Genomic DNA, 22576 nt, shown 5'->3' with positions numbered 1-22576 from the left:
TGAGTTGGGACTGTATCTGAACCGTTGGTGTTTGGGTCAGCAGTTGGGGCACCTTCTTCTGGTGAGTTTGGCCCAAATGTATTGTCAGCGTCCCCATTGGTTTCGACTCCTAGTCGTTCAAGTAGAATCCGAAGGTTCGTGGCACGATCGGATGGTGAAGTCGAAAACTCTCTTAGGTCATCCCAATTTTTCTGGTCATAATATCCTCGAGTTTCCACAAATTTCACATCACGAGACACCAGCACTCGTCTAGCTTCAGGATCATAACATTTATAGCCCTTTTGAGTAGTAGAATAGCCAATGAATATGCTCTTGGTGCTCTTGGTGTCAAGCTTGTCTCGTAATTCTCCTAGTTTTAACACAAAGCACATACAACCAAAGATACGTAAGTGATCAAAAATGGGTGTATCCTTGTTCAATACCTCAAATGGTGATTGGTCTTGTAGGATTTTGGTTGGAATGTGGTTGATCAAATAACATGCTGCAAGGATTGCGTCTCCCCAAAATCGTTTTGGAACATTGGTATGGAACATCATCGAGCGAGCCACCTCCATCAAGTGTCTATTCTTTCTTTCAGCTACACCATTTTGTTGTGGAGTGTATGGGCAGCTTGTTTGATGAATTATGCCATGTTTGGTAAGGTGCTGTTTGAAAGCATGACTTATGTATTCTCCACCATTATCTGATCTCAAAATCTTTATCTTTGCATTATAGTGGTTAGTCACATAATTTTGAAAATTAATAAATGCTTCAAGAACTCTATCCTTAGTAGGGAGAAGAGTGAGCCATGTATATTTAGATTTCTCATCAATAAATATAACAAAGTATTTTTGATTTTCTCTAGACAAACAAGGAGATGTCCACACATCCGAGTGCACCAAATCAAAACAATTTTCATAAATAGTCAATGACTTAGGAAAAACAGATTTGCAATGTTTACCAAGGATACACGCCTCACATTCATCATTTTAAAGGAAATACTCGGAAACATTAGTTCTAAAGCTCGAGAATGGGGATGTCCTAGTCTAGCATGCCACATAACATTGTTTTCTTGAACATTAATTGAACTAAAACAAGATAAATTTGAACAAGATAGATTTAGGTCCTTAAGAAAGTAGAGGTCATCTTGAGTGGAACCTTGGCCAAGGACTTTACTTGTCTTAATATCCTGAAAATAAACTCCATTAGGACCAAATATTGCATAGCAATTTAAATCAGTGGTGGCCCTTTTAACAGATAAAAGATTTGAAGTGAAGTTAGGCATATAGAAAACTTTAGACGATTTATCAAATAATTTTAAGTTTCCTATTCCTTCAACTGGTACTTTCTCACCATTAGCAATAATCACATTCCCTATAGCCGGTTTAATGTCACTAATTAACTTAGAGTCACTAATCATATGATGAGATGCACCAGAGTCTACAATGAGAGGTTTATTAGGTTTTAAAGCGAGAAAGGAGTTACCGGAGGCCTCCTTGAGGGCTTTGATGAGAGCATCAAGATCTGATCTCCTCACCAATTCTGAAGAAGCAGCTAGAGCAACTCCATTTCCTCCGAAGACTTGGTGGTTTGAGTCTAAAGTCGTTGCTTCTCCCACCATTGTCGCTTGATGAGCTCGTGGTAGTCCTCCTCGGTTGTTCATAGGTCGATTGACTTGGAGATGATGGTGAAGGATCCAACACCGGCTCTTGAAATGGCCAACTTTCTTACAATGATCACAAACAGGTGGATTCTTGTCATCATGTTTGAAGTAGCTTTTATTTGCGGAAGCTATCTCCACCTTGTTGGCCGTTGCAAGCTCTCCTTTGCTCCCAAACAAACCCATGGAGCCATGTTCCTTTTGGATCTGGTTACAAACATCATCAAGACTTGGGAGTTTGTCTGACCTCAAGATGTGTTTGATAAGGTCGTTGTAGGAGGGATTCAGTGTTAGAAGAAGGCCAAACACCTTATCTTGTTCTCGTCGTTCGTTTAAGATGGCCGGATCGAGAGTAGCTGGTCGGAGCATCTCAAGCTTGGCCCAAAGAGACCTAAACTTCCCAAAGTGCTTAGTGAACTCCATATCTTCTTGACTTAGACTGTTGATGGCCCTCTTGATCTCAAATACTCGGTTTAAATTGGTAGTATTGCCGAACACATTTTGTAATGTGTCCCATAGATCCTTGGCCATTTCGCAATATGAGTAGGCTTCAAGTATTGGAGCATCAAGGGAGTTTTGAATGATGGCCAGAACACTTTGGTCTTCTTGAAACCATTTTTCTTCACCACTGGTGACGACATATTTGCCGTCTTTGACTAGCTCTTCCTTTGGAGCTTCACTCGAGGTAATATGGGTCCAAAGCCCTCGGCCACATAGTGCCGTCTTTTTGGTTCTTGCCCACAGTAAGTAGTTCTCTCCTTTGAGAGTAACTAGAACAATCAAGGTCTTGGTGTCTTCCATGTCGAAGTTACCGTTGGTAGAAGCTATTGTCCAACGGATAAAAGGATAAGACTTTCAAAGTCAAACAAAAGTGATAAGAGAGGTTAGAGCGAAAGCGTTTGGTAGGTGTGAGTGTAAGAATATGGAACAACAAGGCTCTGCTACCATGTAAGTTTTAGATTAGAAGAAGAAGAAGTAGAATGAGAAGAGCATAAGAGAATAGAGTTTGTTGTTTTGAGTTTAGGGAGAGAGAGAAGTGTAAAAGTGTAGAAGAAGAAATTATTATTTCTCTCTTGATATGGCTCCTAGATACAAACTAATTATAGACAATTGTAGAGAGAATATTTTAAGTAGATGCTACACAATTACACATAATGATAGTGACATCCCTTCTTAAACTAAACATGTGATCTTTGTTTGACTTAAGCTTCCCACTTGTCTCAAACTCGCCAACGTCTCTTTAAGGAAGGATCTAGATGCTCCTTGACCGTATGAGACTTCTCATCATGGGCTGGACTCCTTAAGACATGGCATGGTACAGATGGCCCATCTTCTTGTACGGACGGTGGTTGTACGGACAGTGCAATACGAACGGTGTGGTACGGACGGTGGTTGTACGGACAGTGTGTGTGAGTTCTCATAGTGTTTAACTAACACTAAACATAACCATACCAACAAGAGGATTCTAACCTACCAAACAAAAGCACGACTCTATTTTAAACTTCCACTTCATACGTGATAACTGGTATCAACTTTTAATTTCTTAGTTTTTTTTTTAGCAGAAACTACAAATTAGATACCACAAAATTATTCTTGAAATTGAATAGAATTACAATAGTCAGTGTCACGTGTCACGTGTTCTAAATTGTCTCTTGAAAATTACAAATTACCATCACCACATGTTCTCTCTTTTACTAACAAAAGATGAAACCAAGGAAATTTTTAAGACAAGTTCCGATGGACTCGGTCAACCAAAACTTCCGTCAACTCTTTAGAAATGCCCTATAAATTAAATTTTACTTTCCTTAATTTCTCCAAAATCACTCTTTTCTTTTCTTTCACCTTTAACAAAAACACTCGATCGAGAGACACAAGAACAAGACGTAATAGACCATACCAGACAAAAAAAAAACATATTCACACACATCTTTACAAACAAAATGACAATGACACTTAAACTCCTATCTCTCGCCGTAGCCGCCTTGGCCGTTACCGCAGTCTTCGCCGCCGATCCACCAACACCGGCAAGCGCACCGAAAGCCAACGGCGGGAAAAACTCGACCTCTCCTTCTCCCGCGGCTTCAGCATCCCCAAAAGCAACCGCCTCCCCCCCAACCTCGCCACCTACGGCTGCTCCGACCATGGCCAAGAAAAACTCCAGCGCAACTCCAAGCCCTTCCCCATCTTCAGGCACCGGCAACACCGCAAAATCTCCGAAGTCATCATCAGCCAAAACTCCCGCCGCAAGTCCTGACTCAAGCTCCGACGATTCTTCCGAAGGTCCTTCCAGCTCGTCCGACGCACCAACCGCCTCCTCTCCGCCAGCTCCTACTCCAGACATGTCTCCATCGTCCGACGGCGGAGCTGGCGCTAGTGACGTCCCTGAAGCTTCGCCTCCGACCGGAAGAGCCTCATTGCTCGAGATCTCTGTCTCCGGCTCTATTCTCACCGCCGTTGCATGGCTCTTCTTCATATAATTTGAATAACACGATTTTTTGGGGCTTTCATATTAAGACTATATTATACGTTCCATATCAATTTTTTCGGTTTATTTTAAAAACAGTTCTCGCTCCGATCCGATTTGTAACACGTTAAATTCACGTGCATAGTACGGAGGTTAGGATTTGATGTTTTTATAAAATGTTTAGTTTGTGTTCTTTATGATGTATGTAATCTTTAGTCATTATATCCATAACCATGATATTCTGATCATGGTTCGAAGGGTCTATTTGTATTTTAATTACATCCATTTTTTTAATGATCCTTGCATGGCTAGTATATATAATAACATCTTTTTATTGGACAACAATGCAGAACATCGTAAAAAAATGGAAAGATTTTAATAAACAAATTTAAAATTGCAAAACCATCGAAATTCAGTTAAAATATTATTAGGTTGAGTATAGCTTTGCAAACTATATACCAAATCAACAAAAAAAAAACGAGCTATTAACGAAAAAAATTAAATATAGAATAATTAGCTTGTGGAAAAGAATTAAAAAAAAAACTAGTCATAAGTACGTTTAATATATATACTACAGATTTCTATAATAATATTAAAAAAAAACGGGTTGAATTGTTTTTTTTGATATCAGAGTTCTTAGGATCAACGAGGCATATCAATTAGGGCTAAAACCTACGGGCTGGCCCAGTCCGACTTTGAAAAATACCGGACTCGGGCTTAAATATATATGTCCAGAAAAAATCGGACTTTTCGGGTTCAGCCTATTTGGGCAATAGGGTTTTTTGGGCTTAGTCAGACCGGGCTCGGGCCAACCCGAAAAGCCCTTAAACAAAAATATTTGTACCTTTTTGTTAACATTTTTGTTTTATTGCAATATTTGATTAATAATTTCTTGTAAATAAAGTTGTAAAGACTAATCCTAGTTTCATATTTACTTAATTACCATACTTAATACTTTTAAAATTTTTATCTATGATGTTTTATATGAATTATATATTGGTTTATTTGGTTAAAGTATCGAAATTTTCTTTAGTTTTAAACTTTTTCTATCTAATTAAGTTGGTTGTAGTGAATATAGATGAGTTATTAAATTTTTCATAGATTTTATTTATATTACACCTTCAAACACTACTTTTTAAGGCTTATAAGTTTGAAATTTTTATCGGTAAGTTAAGCCCGAAAAAGCCCGAAAAGCCCTGTAGCCCTGTTAGGGCCGGGCTCAAACATATGTGGGCTTTACGGGTTTCGGGCCGGGCCAGCCCGATTGACACCCCTAGGATCAACTGTAGTTTGTTCTGTTGATGTTTGGGATTGCATGTGATTTAGTCAATAGTGTGTGGCATGGGGTTATATAACATCCTCTTCGAGCCTTCAATGAGATTTCACGGTAAGTTATATATTTGTGTATGTGGTTTGTTGTGTCCTTAGCCTTCTGTCTTTGGTAGTGTAGATTGTTAGAGGTGGAACTGTTGCTGATCGTGGTCGTGGATGCTGTCGTGTTCACAGCTGTGATCGTGGTAGGGGAATAGGCCCAGTTGCCATCGAGGATGTGGATCATAATGTGAACGCAGAGGGCATCGGCGAGTCGCAGGCTTTCTAGGAGGGGTCCGTGAGTGTGGCTAGTGGTGGTGTCGATAGGACCGTATGCGCCGATGGAGTCGGTATGGGCGGTGTCAGTGTCAAGTTGGCTGGTGGTACCGGAGTTCCGGGTGCAAGATTTCCAATAGGTGGAACCCCTGGTGGAGGTGTTGACCTGGCGGGCTTGTTGGAGTGGTTGCCGGGAGTTATACCCGCACAGGCTCCGATGGAGCGGCCTTTGGTGGCGGAGGTGCAGCAGCCAGTGGCTGCAGGTGCAAGAGCCCATTCCCATTATGTTACCATGCTGAGGGAGATGGGAAGGATCAGTATAGAGCGGTTCTCAAGTGGTACCGACCCTACTGCTGTGGATGCATGGAGGATGAGAGTATAACGTAACTTCCAGTCGCTCAGATGTCTTCAGGAGTTTTGGGTGGACATAGGGGTCCATAACCTGATAGGCAATGCTCAGCTATGGTGGAGGTCAGTGGCTGCCAGGAGGGTTCCGATGGAGATGACTTGGGTTGATTTCGTGGAGGAGTTCAACTGCAATTACTTCCCTCGTGAGGCACTATACCGGTTGGAGGTGCAGTTCCTGCAGTTGTCTTAGGGGACTCTGACTGTTTGTGGGTGGACGAGGAGTTTAGTCGGCTTCGGATGTATGAGGGTCGGGCGTTGGAGTCTGCGGAGGCACATGTCAGGAGGTTCATGAGGGCCCTTTGGGATTATTTGAGGGTCCACTGTAGAGGAAGGAACTATGCTACGAGGTCGAAGCTGGTTGAGATCGCAGTTGTGATTGAGGAGGATATCCAAACACATGATAGTAAGGGCGACAAGCCTACGCAGGGAACCAAGAGAAAGTGTGAGGCTACTTAGAGACCGAGTAGTGCGGGATGCTATGGGTGCGATACCATGGACCACAAGGTGGTGAACTGTCCGCAGAGGGTCGAGCAGCGGGCAGTAGCGGAGCAGCGGGCGGATACCCGAGTGTGCTACCATTGCAGGGAGACGGGGCATATCAAGCCTCGTTGTCCCAAGTTGTAGCAAATGGCAGTAGCAGCAGTGCATGTTGGAGGACAGCCAGGAGTGCAGCTGGGTGTGCAGCCGGTGGGACGGATCGAGCTGACATCGCGGGTGTACTCGACCGTGGAGACAGGTGGAACCAGTGCAGGAGCGATAACATGTATAATTTCTGAGACTCATACTTTGTAGATTCAGTAGTTCAGATATTATGTTTTGTCTGTGATAGAATGTTAGGGTTTCAGCACATGAGGTTTGTGTAGGGACCTTATTGGTGGGTGGGTTTACGTCCCACATCATATTTGATTATGGAGCAACCCATTGCTTCATTATCCCGGAGTGCGTGAAGAGCGCCAATATCAGAAGAGATCCTGGAGAGTGAGCGGGAGTTGTCAAAGTTGCAGGAGGAAAGTTTCTGAGAGTCTTTGGACGGGCAAGGGGAGTTGATATTCAGATTGCAGGAGAGTCGAGGCTAGCGGATTTGCTTATCAGCCCCGTGGAGTTGTATGATGTTATCTTGGGGATGGATTGGTTGCATCGACACATGGTTCAGTTGGATTGTCATCGGGGTAGAGTGGAGTTTGAGCGCGCTCGGAAGGGGAGTTTGTATTTAAGGGAATCGACTTCAGGGGGTCTCGTGATCTCGGCCATGCAGGCTGGTAAGATGATCGAGAAGGGGCGAGAGGCCTATCTGATTACAATCTCGATGTTAGAGTCAGTGGGGCAGTCTTTGGTTAGCGGTATTCAGGTTGTGGAGGAGTTCAGGGATGTGTTTCAGTCGTTGCAGGGGTTACTGATCAAAGGTCAAATATAGCTAAGGCAATGAGAAAGATTGTTTTCCAAGTAATCGATTAAAAACAGAAAATAAATAAGAGTTTTGAAATCAAGGGAAGATATTGGGCGTAGGAAATCAGTTAGGGGAGACAATCACAAAAGTAGATAATAGATTGGGAAAGCATTAGATATCGTTCTTGAACTCAAATCTCGAATGTAAAACTAACCTACTGACACAACATTAGTTATCTATGATAGGAATTGAATAAACCATAAACCATCGTTTGAACCTAGCAATCCTAGCAAGCAATAAGTTCAAGTTTGATTTCATTCACAAGGTGCCTTAACTTCAACTTTTGTTGGCTAAGGATCACCTTGTTCACCTATGTTCTTTTCAAACAATTCAACAACACTTTTGATGCCTAGATGAATTAAACCTAAGATCTTAATCTAGGTGATCAGTCTAGCTTAAGCATTAAGAACAGCAATAGATGAAGAACAATAAGATCAATCCCAAGTCTAACAACCTAAGTTTAGAGAGTCATAAACCCCCTTTTGAAACCCGAAACCCAACAGTAAAACTACTCAGACATGGAAATCAAAGAACAGCAAATCAAAGATGAAGAAAACATGTTTGAATTGCAAAGAGAAATTAAAGGGTTCAAAATTCTTCTCCAAAGGGTTAGAAAGGATAAGAGATCTTCTCCCAAAGCTTACAAGTACTCAAAAGCTGCGTAGAATAAAAGTTATTCTTCTAGAGGCCGAGCCTCGTGCTTAAATAGTAAAAATAAAACCCTGAAAGTCGGTTTGAAACATGAAAGCAAAAGTTGCTTCGGGAACGGGACTTGTCGATCTCGAGCGAGGATCAGTCGATCCGGAATGTTTTTCTGCTCTCACTCCATCTACTTGCAAGCCCGATCAGTCTTCAAACAATTTAGCTCCAGATGCATGTTTTCATCCCCAAAGCTCTCAAATTCCTTCCAAAGTCACCTAGAACCTGTAACGACTCACACAAGACTAAAAAGACTCTAAAAGCATACTTGGACTGAACAAAAGACTCAAAACAAATACAAAAACTATTGTTAAAATCCTATAAAATGTAGACACATCAATTCCCCCGGACTTGAATCTTTGCTTGTCCTCAAGCAAGAACAGACAAAAGCTCAAGAACAAGGAAAAGGTTTGAAAGTGGAAACTCACATATTCTGGGGAACTTCTGCTTTGCACTCTTCATCAAATCAAATTAAGAACTACTTTTTGTATTCTGCCCATGATTAGGATCAACACTCCCTACTCTGAACTCCACAGCCCTAGAGAACCTTCAGTCTTCCCATCGTTGTTTCTCTACATCAGATTAGTAAAAAGGTGCAGTCTTACCATGGGAATAATGATCATTGAACTTTATTAACTCCTTCAACCTCTTATCGCCCAAGACCTCCTTCGTATGCTCCCTTTCCTCTCTCTTTTCTCACTTCCAAAGGATTGATTTCTTCCTAATTTTCTAGGGTATCATTTTATTTTTTTTATCAATCCTTTGCTCTTTTCTTTTTGGGACAGGTTTCCATGAGTTCCGAAAGATGCACGGGTTTACGCACACCCCTTGGTTCACTTCTTTATTACCTATATCCTCTTCTTCTTCTTTTATTTTCTCTCAAATTTTTTTTTTTTTTTTTTTGAAGAGTATTGAAGGGAAGAGAGAGGGGAAGCATACTTTGTGAGGAGATGCATGTCTTGTATTGATTAAGGGAGGAGTCTTGTTCGATGTATACCAAGTCCCAAGGCAAGAAGTTAAATCCGGTTAAGTCCTTGCAAAGCTAGAAACAACTTCTGGTTCAACTTATTGTCCTCTTTGGCGAGTGTCTTTTGGGGCGTGTTGAATCTGCTCATGTTCATTCCAAGCTTCATTCTAAAATTGAAAGTACTAAAGCAATCATAAGAGTGTTAGTTCAAAGCCAAAGATTCCTAGAAATGATCATAGTTTCCCAACATGTTTGACTCAATAAAAATAAGAAAGTGACTCAAAGACTCGAAAAATCAAAAGGAAACAACCAAAGAAAACGACATCAATAACTTGGAGACATACCTCCCCGGACTTACTTCACACCGTCCCGATGTGAAAGTAAAACAAGAGAAGGGCGACTCTGACAAGCAAATGAAACAAAACATAAGAAAAAAGTTCAAAAAGAAACAAGAAACAACCCAAGAAAAAGTTCGATAAAAGGTGGTTGTCACGTCGAGGCATCTGAATGGCTGGAGGGAGAAGCGGTCGCGGAATGAGTAGTGTGGATGTTTTCTGTAGCCGCGGCATCCTCACTGCCTACGGGAGCTAGATCCGTCTGTGGTTGAGCGAAACAGGAAGGTGCGAGGGTCTGAAGCCAAGTAGCCAGTCGCATAAGAAGCAGGTTGTTCTTCCTCTGGGTGTCGTAAACCCATCTCTCAAACTCATAGTGAGGCTCCTCCTTAGGTACGTCAGCAACAAGCTGAGCCACGTCGAAGGGAGGGTACGATGGAAGGGAATGAGACAGATGTGAAGATGTAGTTGCAACTGTAGGAAGGGAGCTGCTCCGAGATCTGGTGGAAACCTGTTCGCGTTCCCCTGCCAAAAGGACCTCGTCGATATTGCAAAGGGCGTCAGCAAGAGGCTCAAAAGCGATGTTATGTGGTTTGCGAAGTGAAGTGCAGAAAGGCATAGGAATCAACTTCCTTGTCTTGAAAGCGGTAAACAAAGTTGTGACGCACTAGAATCTCACTGGTGAACATATACTTGAGGTCAAGCAACTTTCTCTTTGTAATCGAAGTGTGCCGTGGTAAAATGATGCCACAATACTCGATGATAGGAGTCACCAAGCTGCCGATCAGGATCCTCTTGTTCTTAGCATTAGCCATGTTCCTTCGCACCTGCTCAAACAAATTAGAGAGTAGGAATCCAAAGTTAACATCATGAGTTTGTTGGTAAATCGGGGAACTCGGAGCATGGAGGAACCGGCGAAGACCATGGAAGAACATCCACAACTCAGGTAGCTGCAATGTGCTAGTCTTAGCCCTAACATAGATGGTGTTGCTCAAGATTTTAGCAGTGATTCTAAGGACTAGGTTGCGGATGCGAGACTGCCTGGCTCCACGAGAAACATAATTCCCAGCTCCAATCAGCTTCCAAATGTCAGTCCTGCTGTTGTACTTCTCCATATTGCATAGCTTGTTTCTAGGGAAACCAAAGATGTCACAGAGGTCGAACATTGAGATGACGTAGTGCTTCTTGAGTAGGAAGAAACTGATCGAACAATGCTCAGCCACCGCGTCAGAACCGCCTGGCAGACCCACTCGTATAGTGGCGAGAAATTCTTGTGCGAGCTGCTCAAGTAAGTTCCATGCCTTCTCAGCAAAAGTATCGAACCTCATGTTCCTTACCAACTCATCAAAGTCTGCTAGCATGCCCATTTTCTCAAAAATCTCGCGATCAACAAAACGAGTTGGCTCCATCTTACAATGAGCGAGTAGCTTCAACCACTTAGCATCCTCATCATTCCAAGCCCTCGTTGGTGGCTCTTCAGAAGGAGTGGCAGACTCCTTACCGATGCGACGTCGTTTAGGCATTTTCTGCAAGCGAGGAAAAATTCAACATGTGAGCAAAGGAATGTAATTGAAAAATTCCCTAACTATTCAACATAATTTACAAGCCTAAGCTAAATTCAAGCCACAGCAGCCTAAATCTAGTCCCAAGATTCCCTTATGACAAATAATCCTACTAAATCTCCCATCAATTGGGAGGAGGGAAAGAGGATTGCAAGGATTTCAAGTTTAAACTTGGAAACCGCCGAAAATCGAACAAAAATTGGGAGAGGAGAGTGGTTACCTTGTTCGATTGATCGATAAAACAAATGGGTTGGATAAAGGATGAAAAACCGAGTGGTAGAAACCCAAAATTGAATCAAAACGATTGAGAATTTGAGAGGGGGAGCAAATCGAAATCGGGGACGGCGAGAGAGAAAGAAGGAAGAAGGAAAAAGAAATTAGGTTTAGTATTGGGAGATTGGACACGAAACCGGGTTTTACCCGGTTCAATTTAAGTCCAAAAACCAGAATACCAATGTCTTTTCTTCCCTTCTTTTTCTCTCGGTTTACTTACCTGGAACGGAGATCGCCTGATCCAAAAATGGACTGGCTGATCCTGACGGCTGTGGAACATTCCTTTGAAAGGGATTCGCATCTTCTGCGTTTTGAACTTGTTCCTGAAAATAAAGCTCACTACCAAACATGATTCTCGAGTGTCTCTATAAAGTAAACAAAAATAACAAATTTCCTAAAGAAAAACCAAACATAGAGTAGGGTAAGCAAATGCAAACCTTGTGGGTTGCCTCCCATAAGCGCTTGTTTAGAGTCGTGAGCCTGACTGTTCTTGCTGCCTAAGCAGCTTGGAGCTCCTCCAGAGGGAGGGAAGCCTCTATCGGATCATGATCCGCAAGGTATGGCTTAAGACGTTGGCCATTAACAGTAAAGTCTTTTCCTTCTTGGTCCCAAAGCACAACAGCACCATAAGGCATAACCTCTTTGATTCGAAAAGGGCCGGACCAACGAGAACGCAATTTCCCAGGTAATATTTTCAGCCTCGAGTTGAAGAGTAGGACCAAATCATTTGCAGCAAAGTTCATGGGAATAATCCTTTTGTCTTGTAAAGTCTTGGTCTGTTCCTTGTATATTCTAGCATTCTCACAAGCATCCATGCGAATTTCATCAAGTTCATTCAGTTGAATAAGGCGTCTTTCGGCTGCCGTCTTGACGTTGAGGTTCATTTGCTTAGTTGCCCAGTGGGAGTTGTATTTGAACTTGACAGGTAAGTGACATGACTTCCCGTAAACCAGCTTGAAAGGGGTAGTCCCAATAGGCGTTTTATAAGCTGTCCCATATGCCCATAATGCATCATCGAGCTTCAATGACCAGCCCTTCCTGGTCGAATTGACCGTCTTTTCTAGAATGCTTTTGATCTCCCGATTTTAAATCTCGACCTGCCCACTGGTTTGTGGATGATAAGGAGTGGCAACCTTGTGTGTCACGCCATGCTTCCTCAAAAGGTTCTCAAAGAGTTTGTTGATAAAGTGAGTTCCCCCATCGCTTATAACCACTCTAGGGACACCAAACCGTGGGAAAATTATGTGCTTGAACATTTTGAGGACCACTTTAGAATCATTGGTAGGACTTGCTAAAGAATCAACCCATTTAGAAACGTAATCCACTGCCACAAGTACGTAGAGATTGCCATAGGAAGGTGGGAAAGGCCCCATGAAATCGATTCCCCAACAGTCAAATACTTCGATTTCCAAGATAAATTTTTGTGGCATCTCATTCCGCTTACTTATGTTCCCTCATCGATGGCAAGAGTCACATCGGGAGACAAAATCGTGTGCATCTCAGAATAGAGTGGGCCACCAGAGGCCAGTTTGGAGCACTTTTGTCGCGGTCTTGAATGTAGCGAAGTGCCCTGCATAGTTGGAACCGTGACAGTGAAAGAGGATGCCTTGAACTTCTGATTCAGGAACACATCTTCTGTAGAGGCCGTCAGCACAATGCTTGTAAAGATAAGGCTCATCCCAGAAGTAGCGTTGCACATCTCGTAAAAACTTTTTCTTGGCGTATCCAGTGAAATTCGGAGGTTCTTCGGTAGCACACAAGTAGTTTGCAATATCAGCATACCATGGGGCATCGTAACCTATTTGTTGAAGAACCTTGGCATCAGCCTTCTCCTTATAACATTCCATGAAAGCTGCGACCACATACACATTCTCCTCAGGTAATCGGTCATCTATCGGGAACTCTTCATCGATTCTCAGCCTAGAAAAGTGGTCTGCCACGCCGTTCTCTACCCCTTTATTGTCCCTTATCTCAAGATCGAATTCTTGCAAAAGCAGGATCCACCGTAACAGTCTCGGTTTAGCATCTTTTTTTGTTAGCAAATAACGTAGTGCAGCGTGATCTGTGTGTATAATGGCTTTGGAGCCTACCAAATAGGACCTGAATTTTTCAAACGCAAAAACGATGGCGAGAAGTTCTTTTTCTGTCGTAGCATACTTGGTCTGTGCCCCCATCGAGTGTCCTGCTAGCGTAGTAAATAACATGTAATTTACCATCCTTGCGCTGTCCTAAAACTGCTCCAACAGCAAAATCACTTGCATCGCACATAACTTCGAATGGAAGGTTCCAATCGGGTGGCTGAACTATTGGAGCTGTTATCAGGGCATGCTTGATTGTGAGGAAAGCCTCCAAGCAGTCTGCATTAAACTCAAAGGAGATGTCCTTGCATAACAGTTGGGTGAGTGGTCTAGCTATTTTTGAGAAATCTCTTATGAACCGTCGATAAAATCTAGCATGACCAAGGAAACTGCGTATATCTTTCACTGTTTTAGGCGGTTGTAGACTGTACATCACCTCAATCTTGGCCTTGTCAACTTCTATCCCCTTCTCAGATATTCGATGACCTAGGACAATCCCATCGGTGACCATGAAATGGCATTTCTCCCAATTCAAAACAAGGTGTTTGTCCACACAACGCTGAAGAACCTTGCATAAGTTAGCCAAACACGAAGGGAAAGATGAGCCATACACCAAAAAATCATCCATAAAAACTTCCATGATATCCTCGATTAAGTCAGAAAAGATGGACATCATGCAACGCTGGAATGTGGCAGGAGCATTGCATAGTCCGAAGGGCATCCGTCGATAGGCGAATGTGCCATAGGGACAGGTGAATGTTGTCTTCTCTTGATCATATGGATGTATCGGAATTTGAAAGAAGCCAGAGTATCCATCCAGGAAGCAGTAACAAGGGTGGTTCGCCAAGCGCTCAAGCATTTGATCAATAAAAGGTAGGGGGAAATGATCCTTCCTAGTGGCGGCATTGAGCTTGCGGTAGTCGATGCACATTCTATGGACCGTCACTGTTCTTGTAGGGATCAATTCATTCTTCTCATTCGCCACAACTATCACTCCTCCTTTCTTTGGTACTACATGGACCAGACTCACCTAAGTGCTGTCGGAGATTGGAAATATAACTCCGGCACCCAAAAGATAAGGATCTCCTTCTTCACCACTTCCTTGAGGTTTGGATTCAGCCTTCTTTGATGTTCGATGGACGACTTAGAAGGGTCTTCAAGGTGAATTCAGTGTGAGCATAACTCCTGTGATATACCTGAAATATCATCTAAGGAATAGCCCAAAGCCTTCCTATATTTTCTTAACTCGCAGAGCAAGAGTGCGGTCTCAACATTATTCAGGTTAGAATTGATAATAACAGGATAGGTGGAGTTAGGTCCAAGATAAGCGTACCTCAACCCTTCAGGGAGTGGTTTCAAGTCCAACTTTGGAGCTTTGAGTTCGCTCCAATCCTCCTAGTTCTCCTTGGTCCCAGAGCAGTTTTCGGGAACGGTTGATCCATCGTCAGGAATGGTCAATCCATCGCTTATTTCGGTTATGTCCACCAGAGGAGCTGGATCGGTCAGTCCAGTTTGCAGATTGACGAATAAGACTTCATGTCCCAGAATTTCTACAGCATCGAGTGTCTTTGCCATCTTCAAAGTCTCCTCAGACAAGTATCCCAGCTCTGGTTCCTTCTTCGTTAATGCTACGGCCAGGTGGTCACTTGTACACACTTCGTCATAGATCTTGTCAGCTATTTCTCCAATTGTGTCAACCCAGAAAGTTTGGCCATCGATTGTGGGTTTTTTAGCTACTTTCTCCAGGTTGAATCTCAAGACCAAATCATCCATGTGCAAATCAATTTTTCCCTCTCGGACGTTTATCATTGCACCAGCCGTGGCCAAGAAAGGTCTTCCAAGTAGAATGGGTTCTTGGGATTCCTCGTTGAGTTTCAAAACAATGAAGTCAGTGGGTATGTAGCAGTTCCCAATTTGCACTGGTAGGTTCTCTAATATCCCTTATGGACGTCGGGTAGAGCGATCAGCAAGGACTAAAGTGACTTGGCTCGTCTTGAAAGTGTATAGACCAAGTCGCGTTGCAACGCTGAGTGGCATCAGGCTCACACTTGCTCCTAAATCGCAGAGGCACTTATTGAAATTGAGATCTTCTATTGTGCAAGGCAGAGTAAACAGTCCTGGATCTCCACATTTTTCTGGCATTCGATTTTGGAGCATTGAACTGCATTCTTGCGTGAGATACATTACTCCTCTCTCCAAACTGAGCTTATCGGTGAGGATCTCCTTCATGTACTTCTTGAGAGATGGAACCATCCTTACTGCTTCGATGAAAGGGAGTCTGACCTGAAGCTCTCCTACCACCGATTTCAGCTTTTCATATTCTCGCTCCTGTATCTTGGACTTACAACGAGTAGGGAAAGGGAGTTTGGGTACATAAGGCGATTGGGGTCTGCAAGGTTGCATTCCCCCAGCAGTAGTTGTACCAGAGATTTCAATGCCATCAGTAGCTTCGTTAGGAACCTCATCAGAATTGCTTTCCTGATTTTGTGTCTTGGATTTTTGGTCTTGTTATTGGATCGGTCAGTCCCTTCTCTTTGATGTGGTTCTTTGAGTTCCCTGCCGCTTCGAAGGGTGATGACATTCACGAATTCTTTTGGATTAGCCTCATTTTTCCCTGGAAGTGTTCCTCGAGGTGCCTTGACTCTTGCTCCAGACTGTGCCACTTGGTTCTCCAAGACTCTCATGTGAGTGTTTAATGATTCTATCCTCCCATTCAGCTCAGAATACATGTTGTCGATCTTGACATTCACCTTAGTGGCGTTTTTCTTTTGATTTTCCATCAAAGCATGCATCATCTGTTCCAATTTGCTTTTTTTGCGAGGCTGCGGCCTGCGGTGGAGTTGCTTGATAACCTTGTGAGAAGTTGTTGACTTGAGGTTTCTGCTGAAAATTCGATCCTCCAAAGCCTGTCCGCTTGTTCTGGAAGCCCTGTGCGAAATTGCTCTGTTGAGGTTGCGGTGGATAGATCTGATCCTGAGGATTCTCGACATTGTTACTCCTATAGGACAGGTTAAGATGATTCCTAAAATTCTGGTTAAAACCTCGATTCTGAAAATTTCCATGTCCTCCTATGTAGTTCATCTCCTATGTCCCCTCAAGGTATGTCTCAGCTCCGAAATCTGCAAATCCCCCAGCCTTTTCTTCGCACAAGTTAACGTTTTGGTGATCCCTTTTCAGTAGGAGATTCACCTTGGCTGTGAGATTTTTAATAGCATCAGTCTTGACAGCATTGACCCGCACCGTACGATCATAGTTTGTGCCGTGATTGCAATTGCTTGTCGCAAGATTTTCTATCAGTGCATTGGCCTTGTTCGCGGTGTTGGTGGAGAAGTCTCCTTTGCTGGCTGTGTTTAACGCCATCTGGTACTTCTGTTCGATTCCACCATAGAAGATGTTCATCAGATTCTCCTGGCTGTAACCATGGTGAGGACAATCTCTCAAATATTCCTTGAACATCTCCCATGCTTCGCAGAAAGTCTCCATACTTCCTTGAGAGAAGGAAGTGATTTTGCTTCGCAACTTGGCTGAGCGCGATTTGGTGTAGAAGTGGTTTAGGAAAGCTGCTCTACATTGTGCCCAAGTGGTGAGCGATCCAGGATCCAGTAGATTCAGCCATCTTAGCGCCTTGTCCGCCAAAGAAAACTGGAACAAAGTCGGCATGAGGTAGTCGTAGGGAACACCATTGGACCTCGTCGTGCTATTCAGCCTTTCAAAAGCCTCGATGTGATCTAGAGGACTCTCCGATGGCAACCCGTGGAACACACGATTCTGAACCAGATTGATTAGATTATGCTTAATCTCATAGTCTTGCCTCGCAGGAGCGGGTGGTGGAATCGCAGATCGATTCGCAAACAGTCTGTTGTGAGCATCTTTGTCCCTCAAGGTGGTTTGCCTTGCTGGCGGATTTGGTGCAGCTTGCTCTTGCTGGTCCTGCCTCTGTTGTTGTTGGACGAGACCCAGCTGAGGGTTGGGTGGACGAACCTCTGCTTCTTCTCCGTCAGCCATAGGGTTGGTTTGGGCTTTTGCTTTCCGGTTTTCGCGTTCAAGCTGTGCTAACTCCTTGTTTTCCAGTATACGCAAATCGGCTTGTTTGCTGCTCCTTGTATGCATACACCTGAAACAGAGGAAAAAAAATTGCAAGAACTAGTTAGTAAACTAGAATAAAATAACCTTAGACTAAACATGAATCTAAAATTTCAAAGGCAGCGTTTTGGTCCCCGGCAACGGCGCCAAATTGATCAAAGGTCAAATATAGCTAAGGCGATGAGAAAGATTGTTTTTCAAGTAACCGATTAAAAACAAAAAATAAATAAGAGTTTTGAAATCAAGGGAAAATATTGGGCGTAGGGAATCAGTTAGGGGAGACAATCACGAATTTAGATAATAGATTGGGAAAGCATTAGATACCGTTCTTGAACTCAAATTTCGAATGTAAAACTAACCTACTGTCGCAGCATTAGTTATCTATGCTAGGAATTGAATAAACCCTAAACCGTCGTTTGAATCTAGCAATCCTAGCAAGCAATAAGTTCAAGTTTGATTTTGTTCACAAGGTGCCTTAAGTTCAACTTTCGTTGGCTTTTGATCATCTTGCTCACCTAATTCAACAACACTTTTGATGCCTAGATGAATTAAACCTAAGATCTTAATCTAGGTTATCAGTCTAGCTTAAGCATTAAGAACAACAATAGATGAAGAACAATAAGATCAATCCCAAGTCTAACAACCTAAGTTTAGAAAGTCATAAACCCCTTTTGAAACCCGAAACCCGACAGTAAAACTACTCAGACATGGAAATCAAAGAACAGCAAATCAAAGATGAAGAAAACATGTTTGAATTGCAAAGAGAAATAAAAGGGTTCAAAATTCTTCTCCAAAGGGTTAAAAAGTATAAGAGATCTTCTCCCAAAGCTTACAAGTACTCAAAAGCTGCGTAGAATAAAAGTTATTTTTCTAGAGGCCGAGCCTCGTGCTTAAATAGTAAAAATAAAACCCTAAAAGTCGGTTTGAAACATAAAAGGAAAAGTTGCTTTGGGGACGGGACTGGTCGATCAGTCGATCCGGAATGTTTTTCTGCTCTCACTCCATCTGCTTGCTAGCCCGATCAGTCTTCAACCAATCTAGCTCCAGATGCATGTTTTCATCCCCAAAGCTCTCAAATTCCTTCCAAAGTCACCTAGAACCTGTATAGACTCACACAAGACTAAAAAGACTCTAAAAGCACACTTGGACTTAACAAAATACTCAAAACAAATACAAAAAACTATTGTTAAAATCCTATAAAATGCAGACACATCAGTTACCACCATCTTTTTCTAATCCCTTCATGATTGAGCTGGAACCGGGGACTAGGCCTTTATCCAAGGCGGCTTACAGGATTGCTCCAACAGAGATGGCAGAGCTGAAAAAGTAGCTGGAGTATCTTTTGAGAAAGGGATTCTTCCGTCCTAACATATCACCATGGAGAGCGTCGATGTTGTTCGTTAAGAAGAAGGACGAGAGTTTCCGCTTGTGCATTGGTTACCAGGCTCTGAACCGGGTCATTGTGAAGAACAAGTACCCTCTTTCCAGGATCGATGAGTTGTTGGATTAGTTGAGGGGTGCTACTTGGTTCTCCAAGATTGATCTTGTGTCGGGTTATCATCAGATCCTGATAGATGAGGCGGATGTGAGGAAGACGACATTCAGGACGAGATATGGGCATTACGAGTTCGTGGTGATGTCTTTCGGGTTGACTAACGTGCCAGCAGCGTTCATGAGATTGATGAATAGCATGTTCCAGGAGTTTCTTGATGTTTCTGTCATCATTTTCATCGACGATATTCTTGGGTCACATTGTTTCTGCAAAGGGAGTTTCAGTGGATCCAGAAAAGATTCATGCCATTAGGGAGTGCCAGAACAGAATGTGCAGTTTCTGCTGACTACCACGCCGGTGTTGGCACTGCCAGAGCAGAATGAGCCTTACATATACAAATGCTTCTGGATTTGGTTTGGGATGTGTGCTGATGCAGCAGAGAAATGTTATTTCCTACGTTTTGTGGCAGTTGCAGAAGGATGAAGCCAATTACCCTATCAAATAATTAAAAATATTATTAATAATTAAGAGAAACTTTTGGTTTCAAATATGATTTTTTTTTCATATTATATTAATAATAAAAGTGTGGAGAAAATTTTAAATAAAATATTAGAAAAGAAATAAAACGGAAAAATATTTAAGAAGTATAGAAATTAAATGTGGTATATTAATGTGAACATATTGCTAATAATTATGAGAGAAAAAGATGACATATGTCAAATATTAGCATTGCCAAATGTCAAAATATTAGAGCAAGTTTAGGGGAAACCCTATCATATTTTTAAAAAATATTGGAAAATAAATAAAATGGAAATATATTTAAGAAGTATATAAATTAATTGTGGTATAATAATGTGACCATATTGCTAACAATTAAGAGAGAAAGAAGATGACACATGTCAAATATTAGCATTGCCAATCTAAAAATATTAGAGCAAGTTTAGAGAAACCTTAGCATATTTTTAAAAAATTATTGGAAAAGAAATAAAATGGAAAATATTCAAGAAGTATAGAAATTAATTGTGGTATATCAATGTGAATAAATTGCTAATAATTAAGAGAAAAAAAGATCACACATGTCAAATATTAGCATAGAGAAATTATTCTTGGTCAATTAATGAAAATGTAGAAATTGAGAATATATATATATATATATATATATATATATATATATATATATATATATATATTAATTTTTAATTATCATAAGTAGAGAAATAAATTATGTTAAATTAGTGTAAATAATTAAAAATATTACTATTAATTAAGAGAAACTTTTTGGTTTCATATATGAATTTCTTCTCCACATTATATTAATAATAAAAGTGTGGAGAAAAATTTAAATAAAATATTGGAAAATAAATAAAATGGAAAAATATTTTAAAAGTATATAAATTAATTGTGGTATATTAATGTGAACAAATCCCCTATATATTAATAGAGAAGCATTTTGTTGAAAATGTTGATGTGTCGTCACCAGAGCGATTTGGAAATTTAATTACAATTAAGCATCTCAAGATAAACATATTTACAAAAATAAGTCTTTTGATTTATAAAATGTTCCATTAAAATATATAAGGAAATATTTATTTCATTATTATTTACATAAATGTGTCATTAGAATATATAAGGTAATGTTTCTTTCTATTTGTTTTTTAAAATGAAAGACTTCATCAACTATTAAAAAACATATATATAGTTAATAATTTAATTATCATTTTTATAACATATTTAACGATTTAGAGTAAATTACATTTCATAAACTATTAAAAAACTTATTCATCTATTTAACTTTTTGAAATACAAAACTTATTCTTCGATTTTAAAACATTTGATGACTATTCAAGTACTTCCTTTGTTTCATAATAAGTGTCATTTTGACACATTTCACACAAATTAAGAAAATATTAAAATATACATATATGTCCTTATTTAATAAATATTTAATGGATTAATTTAGTCATAGATTAAGGGTAAATTTAGAAAATCTAATGAAAAAGATGTATTGAAAATATAAAATAGTGCATTGGAAATGTAAAATGACACTTTTTGTTAAACCAAAATAAAATTCTAAAATGACATTCTTTATGAAACAAAGGGACTATATATTAAAAATTAATTATTACAATAATCTTAAAAATAAATAAAATTATCACAATTATTACAAGTAAAATTATTATTTGGAATTTAAAGTTTCATAATAATAATTTTACACAAAATAATTAAATGTAAATTTGAATAAAATAAAAAAAATATGTGTAAAATTATTATTATGACACTTTAAATTCCAAATAATAATTTTACTTGTAATAATTTTATTTGAGTCGATTTATCCCGCATATAGTGTGGGTTATTACCTAATTGCTAATAATTAATAGAGAAAAAAGATGACACATGTCAAGTATTAGCATTGCCAAATGTCAATAGTGTAGAGGAAACCTTATCATATTATATAAGATGGTTTGTGTATTGTTTTCTCATATTCACATTACATCTAGATTGCATATGAAACAAACAAACAATCAAACAAACTAGTTAAAAATACCCTAACCAAGTAACCATATTCTAAAAATAGTTAAAATTTATAACCATTTCTAATAGGAGAACCAGGAACAGTTCATGAACACAAATATGAGTTAAGAAACACAACTCCTAACCGTAAAACAGCAACTAGCTCACCAATCAAAAACCTCCATCTCCTATACAAGTTTAAATTCTCACCATTCTCCATTTCCCCATTCAATTCAATTCTCCTTGATTGTTTAGTCAATCTGCTTAATTTGAGAACCTCACAAGAATCATCTTACATTCAAATTAGCTAAATAATATAACCCCAAAAAGTTCTACACGATAAAGAGCTTAGGGGATCAATATCAACACACATATACACGATGGCCAACCACTTCTTCTTCGTCTCCTTTTTCGTAGTTCTCGCCGTCGTTAATGGAATCTCAGCAGCTGATTCTGGAAAGTCTCAACCGCCATCTTCATCAAAGACCCTTGCTGACAACAAAGCAACAACAGATAACTCTACAAAGAACTTGATAGATAGTCTTGGTCCATCTCAAGATTATCCGGATTACGAAATCCCCGTAGAACTTGCACCAGACGGTGTCACGGTAGTGGGGGATTACGTTCCCATTAGTACCGACGAAAGCAGAAAAAATATTACCGATACGCTTGCACAACCTGAATCGGATCAGGAGGATGGCGAAACGTCGAGCTCCGACTCTAGATCTTCTTCAACCGTTTTGGCTGTTGTTGTTGCGGTGGGAGGAGCCAGCTTATTTTTCTTTTGAAACGGACAAAGATATATGATGTTGTTCGATCATAGAGTGTGCAACATGATATACTTATTATTTGTGTAACGTCAAATTTGATTTTGCGTTGAGCCTTTTTTTTAATATTATTTATTTATGTAAACCGGAAATTTCTTTAATAATATGTTGAAATAGCATAATCTCAGTGTTATGTATTCGAAATAACTAGATGAACGTAATCATGCATGGAAAATAAAACTGTAGAAAAGACCCTGTTTCTTAGCC

The 22576-nt window shown here is 40.5% G+C and overlaps 4 protein-coding genes and 1 non-coding gene across 5 annotated transcripts; 3 read left to right on the top strand and 2 right to left on the bottom strand.

Moving 5' to 3' along the window:
• Nucleotides 1-897: 897 nt before the first annotated feature.
• Nucleotides 898-2710, bottom strand: LOC147945487 (uncharacterized). Its single transcript, XM_087509987.1, has 2 exons — nt 1465-2710; nt 898-1168 (listed from the first exon to the last, which is right to left on the bottom strand). Exons 1-2 carry the CDS (start codon nt 2438-2440, stop codon nt 1161-1163), a joined length of 984 nt encoding a protein of 327 aa, XP_087366113.1. The 5' UTR covers nt 2441-2710; the 3' UTR covers nt 898-1160.
• A 750-nt stretch (nt 2711-3460) lies between these two features.
• Nucleotides 3461-4417, top strand: LOC104779973 (uncharacterized). Its single transcript, XM_019244557.2, has one exon. It carries the CDS (start codon nt 3580-3582, stop codon nt 4114-4116), a length of 537 nt encoding a protein of 178 aa, XP_019100102.1. The 5' UTR covers nt 3461-3579; the 3' UTR covers nt 4117-4417.
• A 10980-nt stretch (nt 4418-15397) lies between these two features.
• Nucleotides 15398-16446, bottom strand: LOC147945486 (uncharacterized). The gene is made up of 2 exons (XM_087509277.1): nt 15917-16446; nt 15398-15845 (listed from the first exon to the last, which is right to left on the bottom strand). The coding sequence occupies exons 1-2, from the start codon at nt 16444-16446 to the stop codon at nt 15398-15400; spliced, it is 978 nt and encodes a 325-aa protein (XP_087365403.1).
• Nucleotides 16447-16871: 425 nt separating this feature from the next.
• Nucleotides 16872-16975, top strand: LOC147945485 (small nucleolar RNA R71). The gene has a single exon (XR_015597918.1). It is a non-coding gene; the product is annotated as a small nucleolar RNA R71 (small nucleolar RNA).
• Nucleotides 16976-21800: 4825 nt separating this feature from the next.
• LOC104779972 (uncharacterized) lies at nt 21801-22454 on the top strand. Its single transcript, XM_010504416.3, has one exon. The coding sequence runs from the start codon at nt 21923-21925 to the stop codon at nt 22328-22330; it is 408 nt and encodes a 135-aa protein (XP_010502718.1). The 5' UTR covers nt 21801-21922; the 3' UTR covers nt 22331-22454.
• Nucleotides 22455-22576: the final 122 nt, after the last annotated feature.

The sequence above is a fragment of the Camelina sativa genome, chromosome 4, assembly GCF_030686135.1.
Source record: "Camelina sativa cultivar CO46 ecotype springtype chromosome 4, ASM3068613v1".
Classification (NCBI taxonomy): domain Eukaryota; kingdom Viridiplantae; phylum Streptophyta; class Magnoliopsida; order Brassicales; family Brassicaceae; genus Camelina; species Camelina sativa.
The sequence above is the reverse complement of the archived record's forward strand: the minus strand, read 5'-3'. Positions and strand labels throughout refer to the sequence as shown.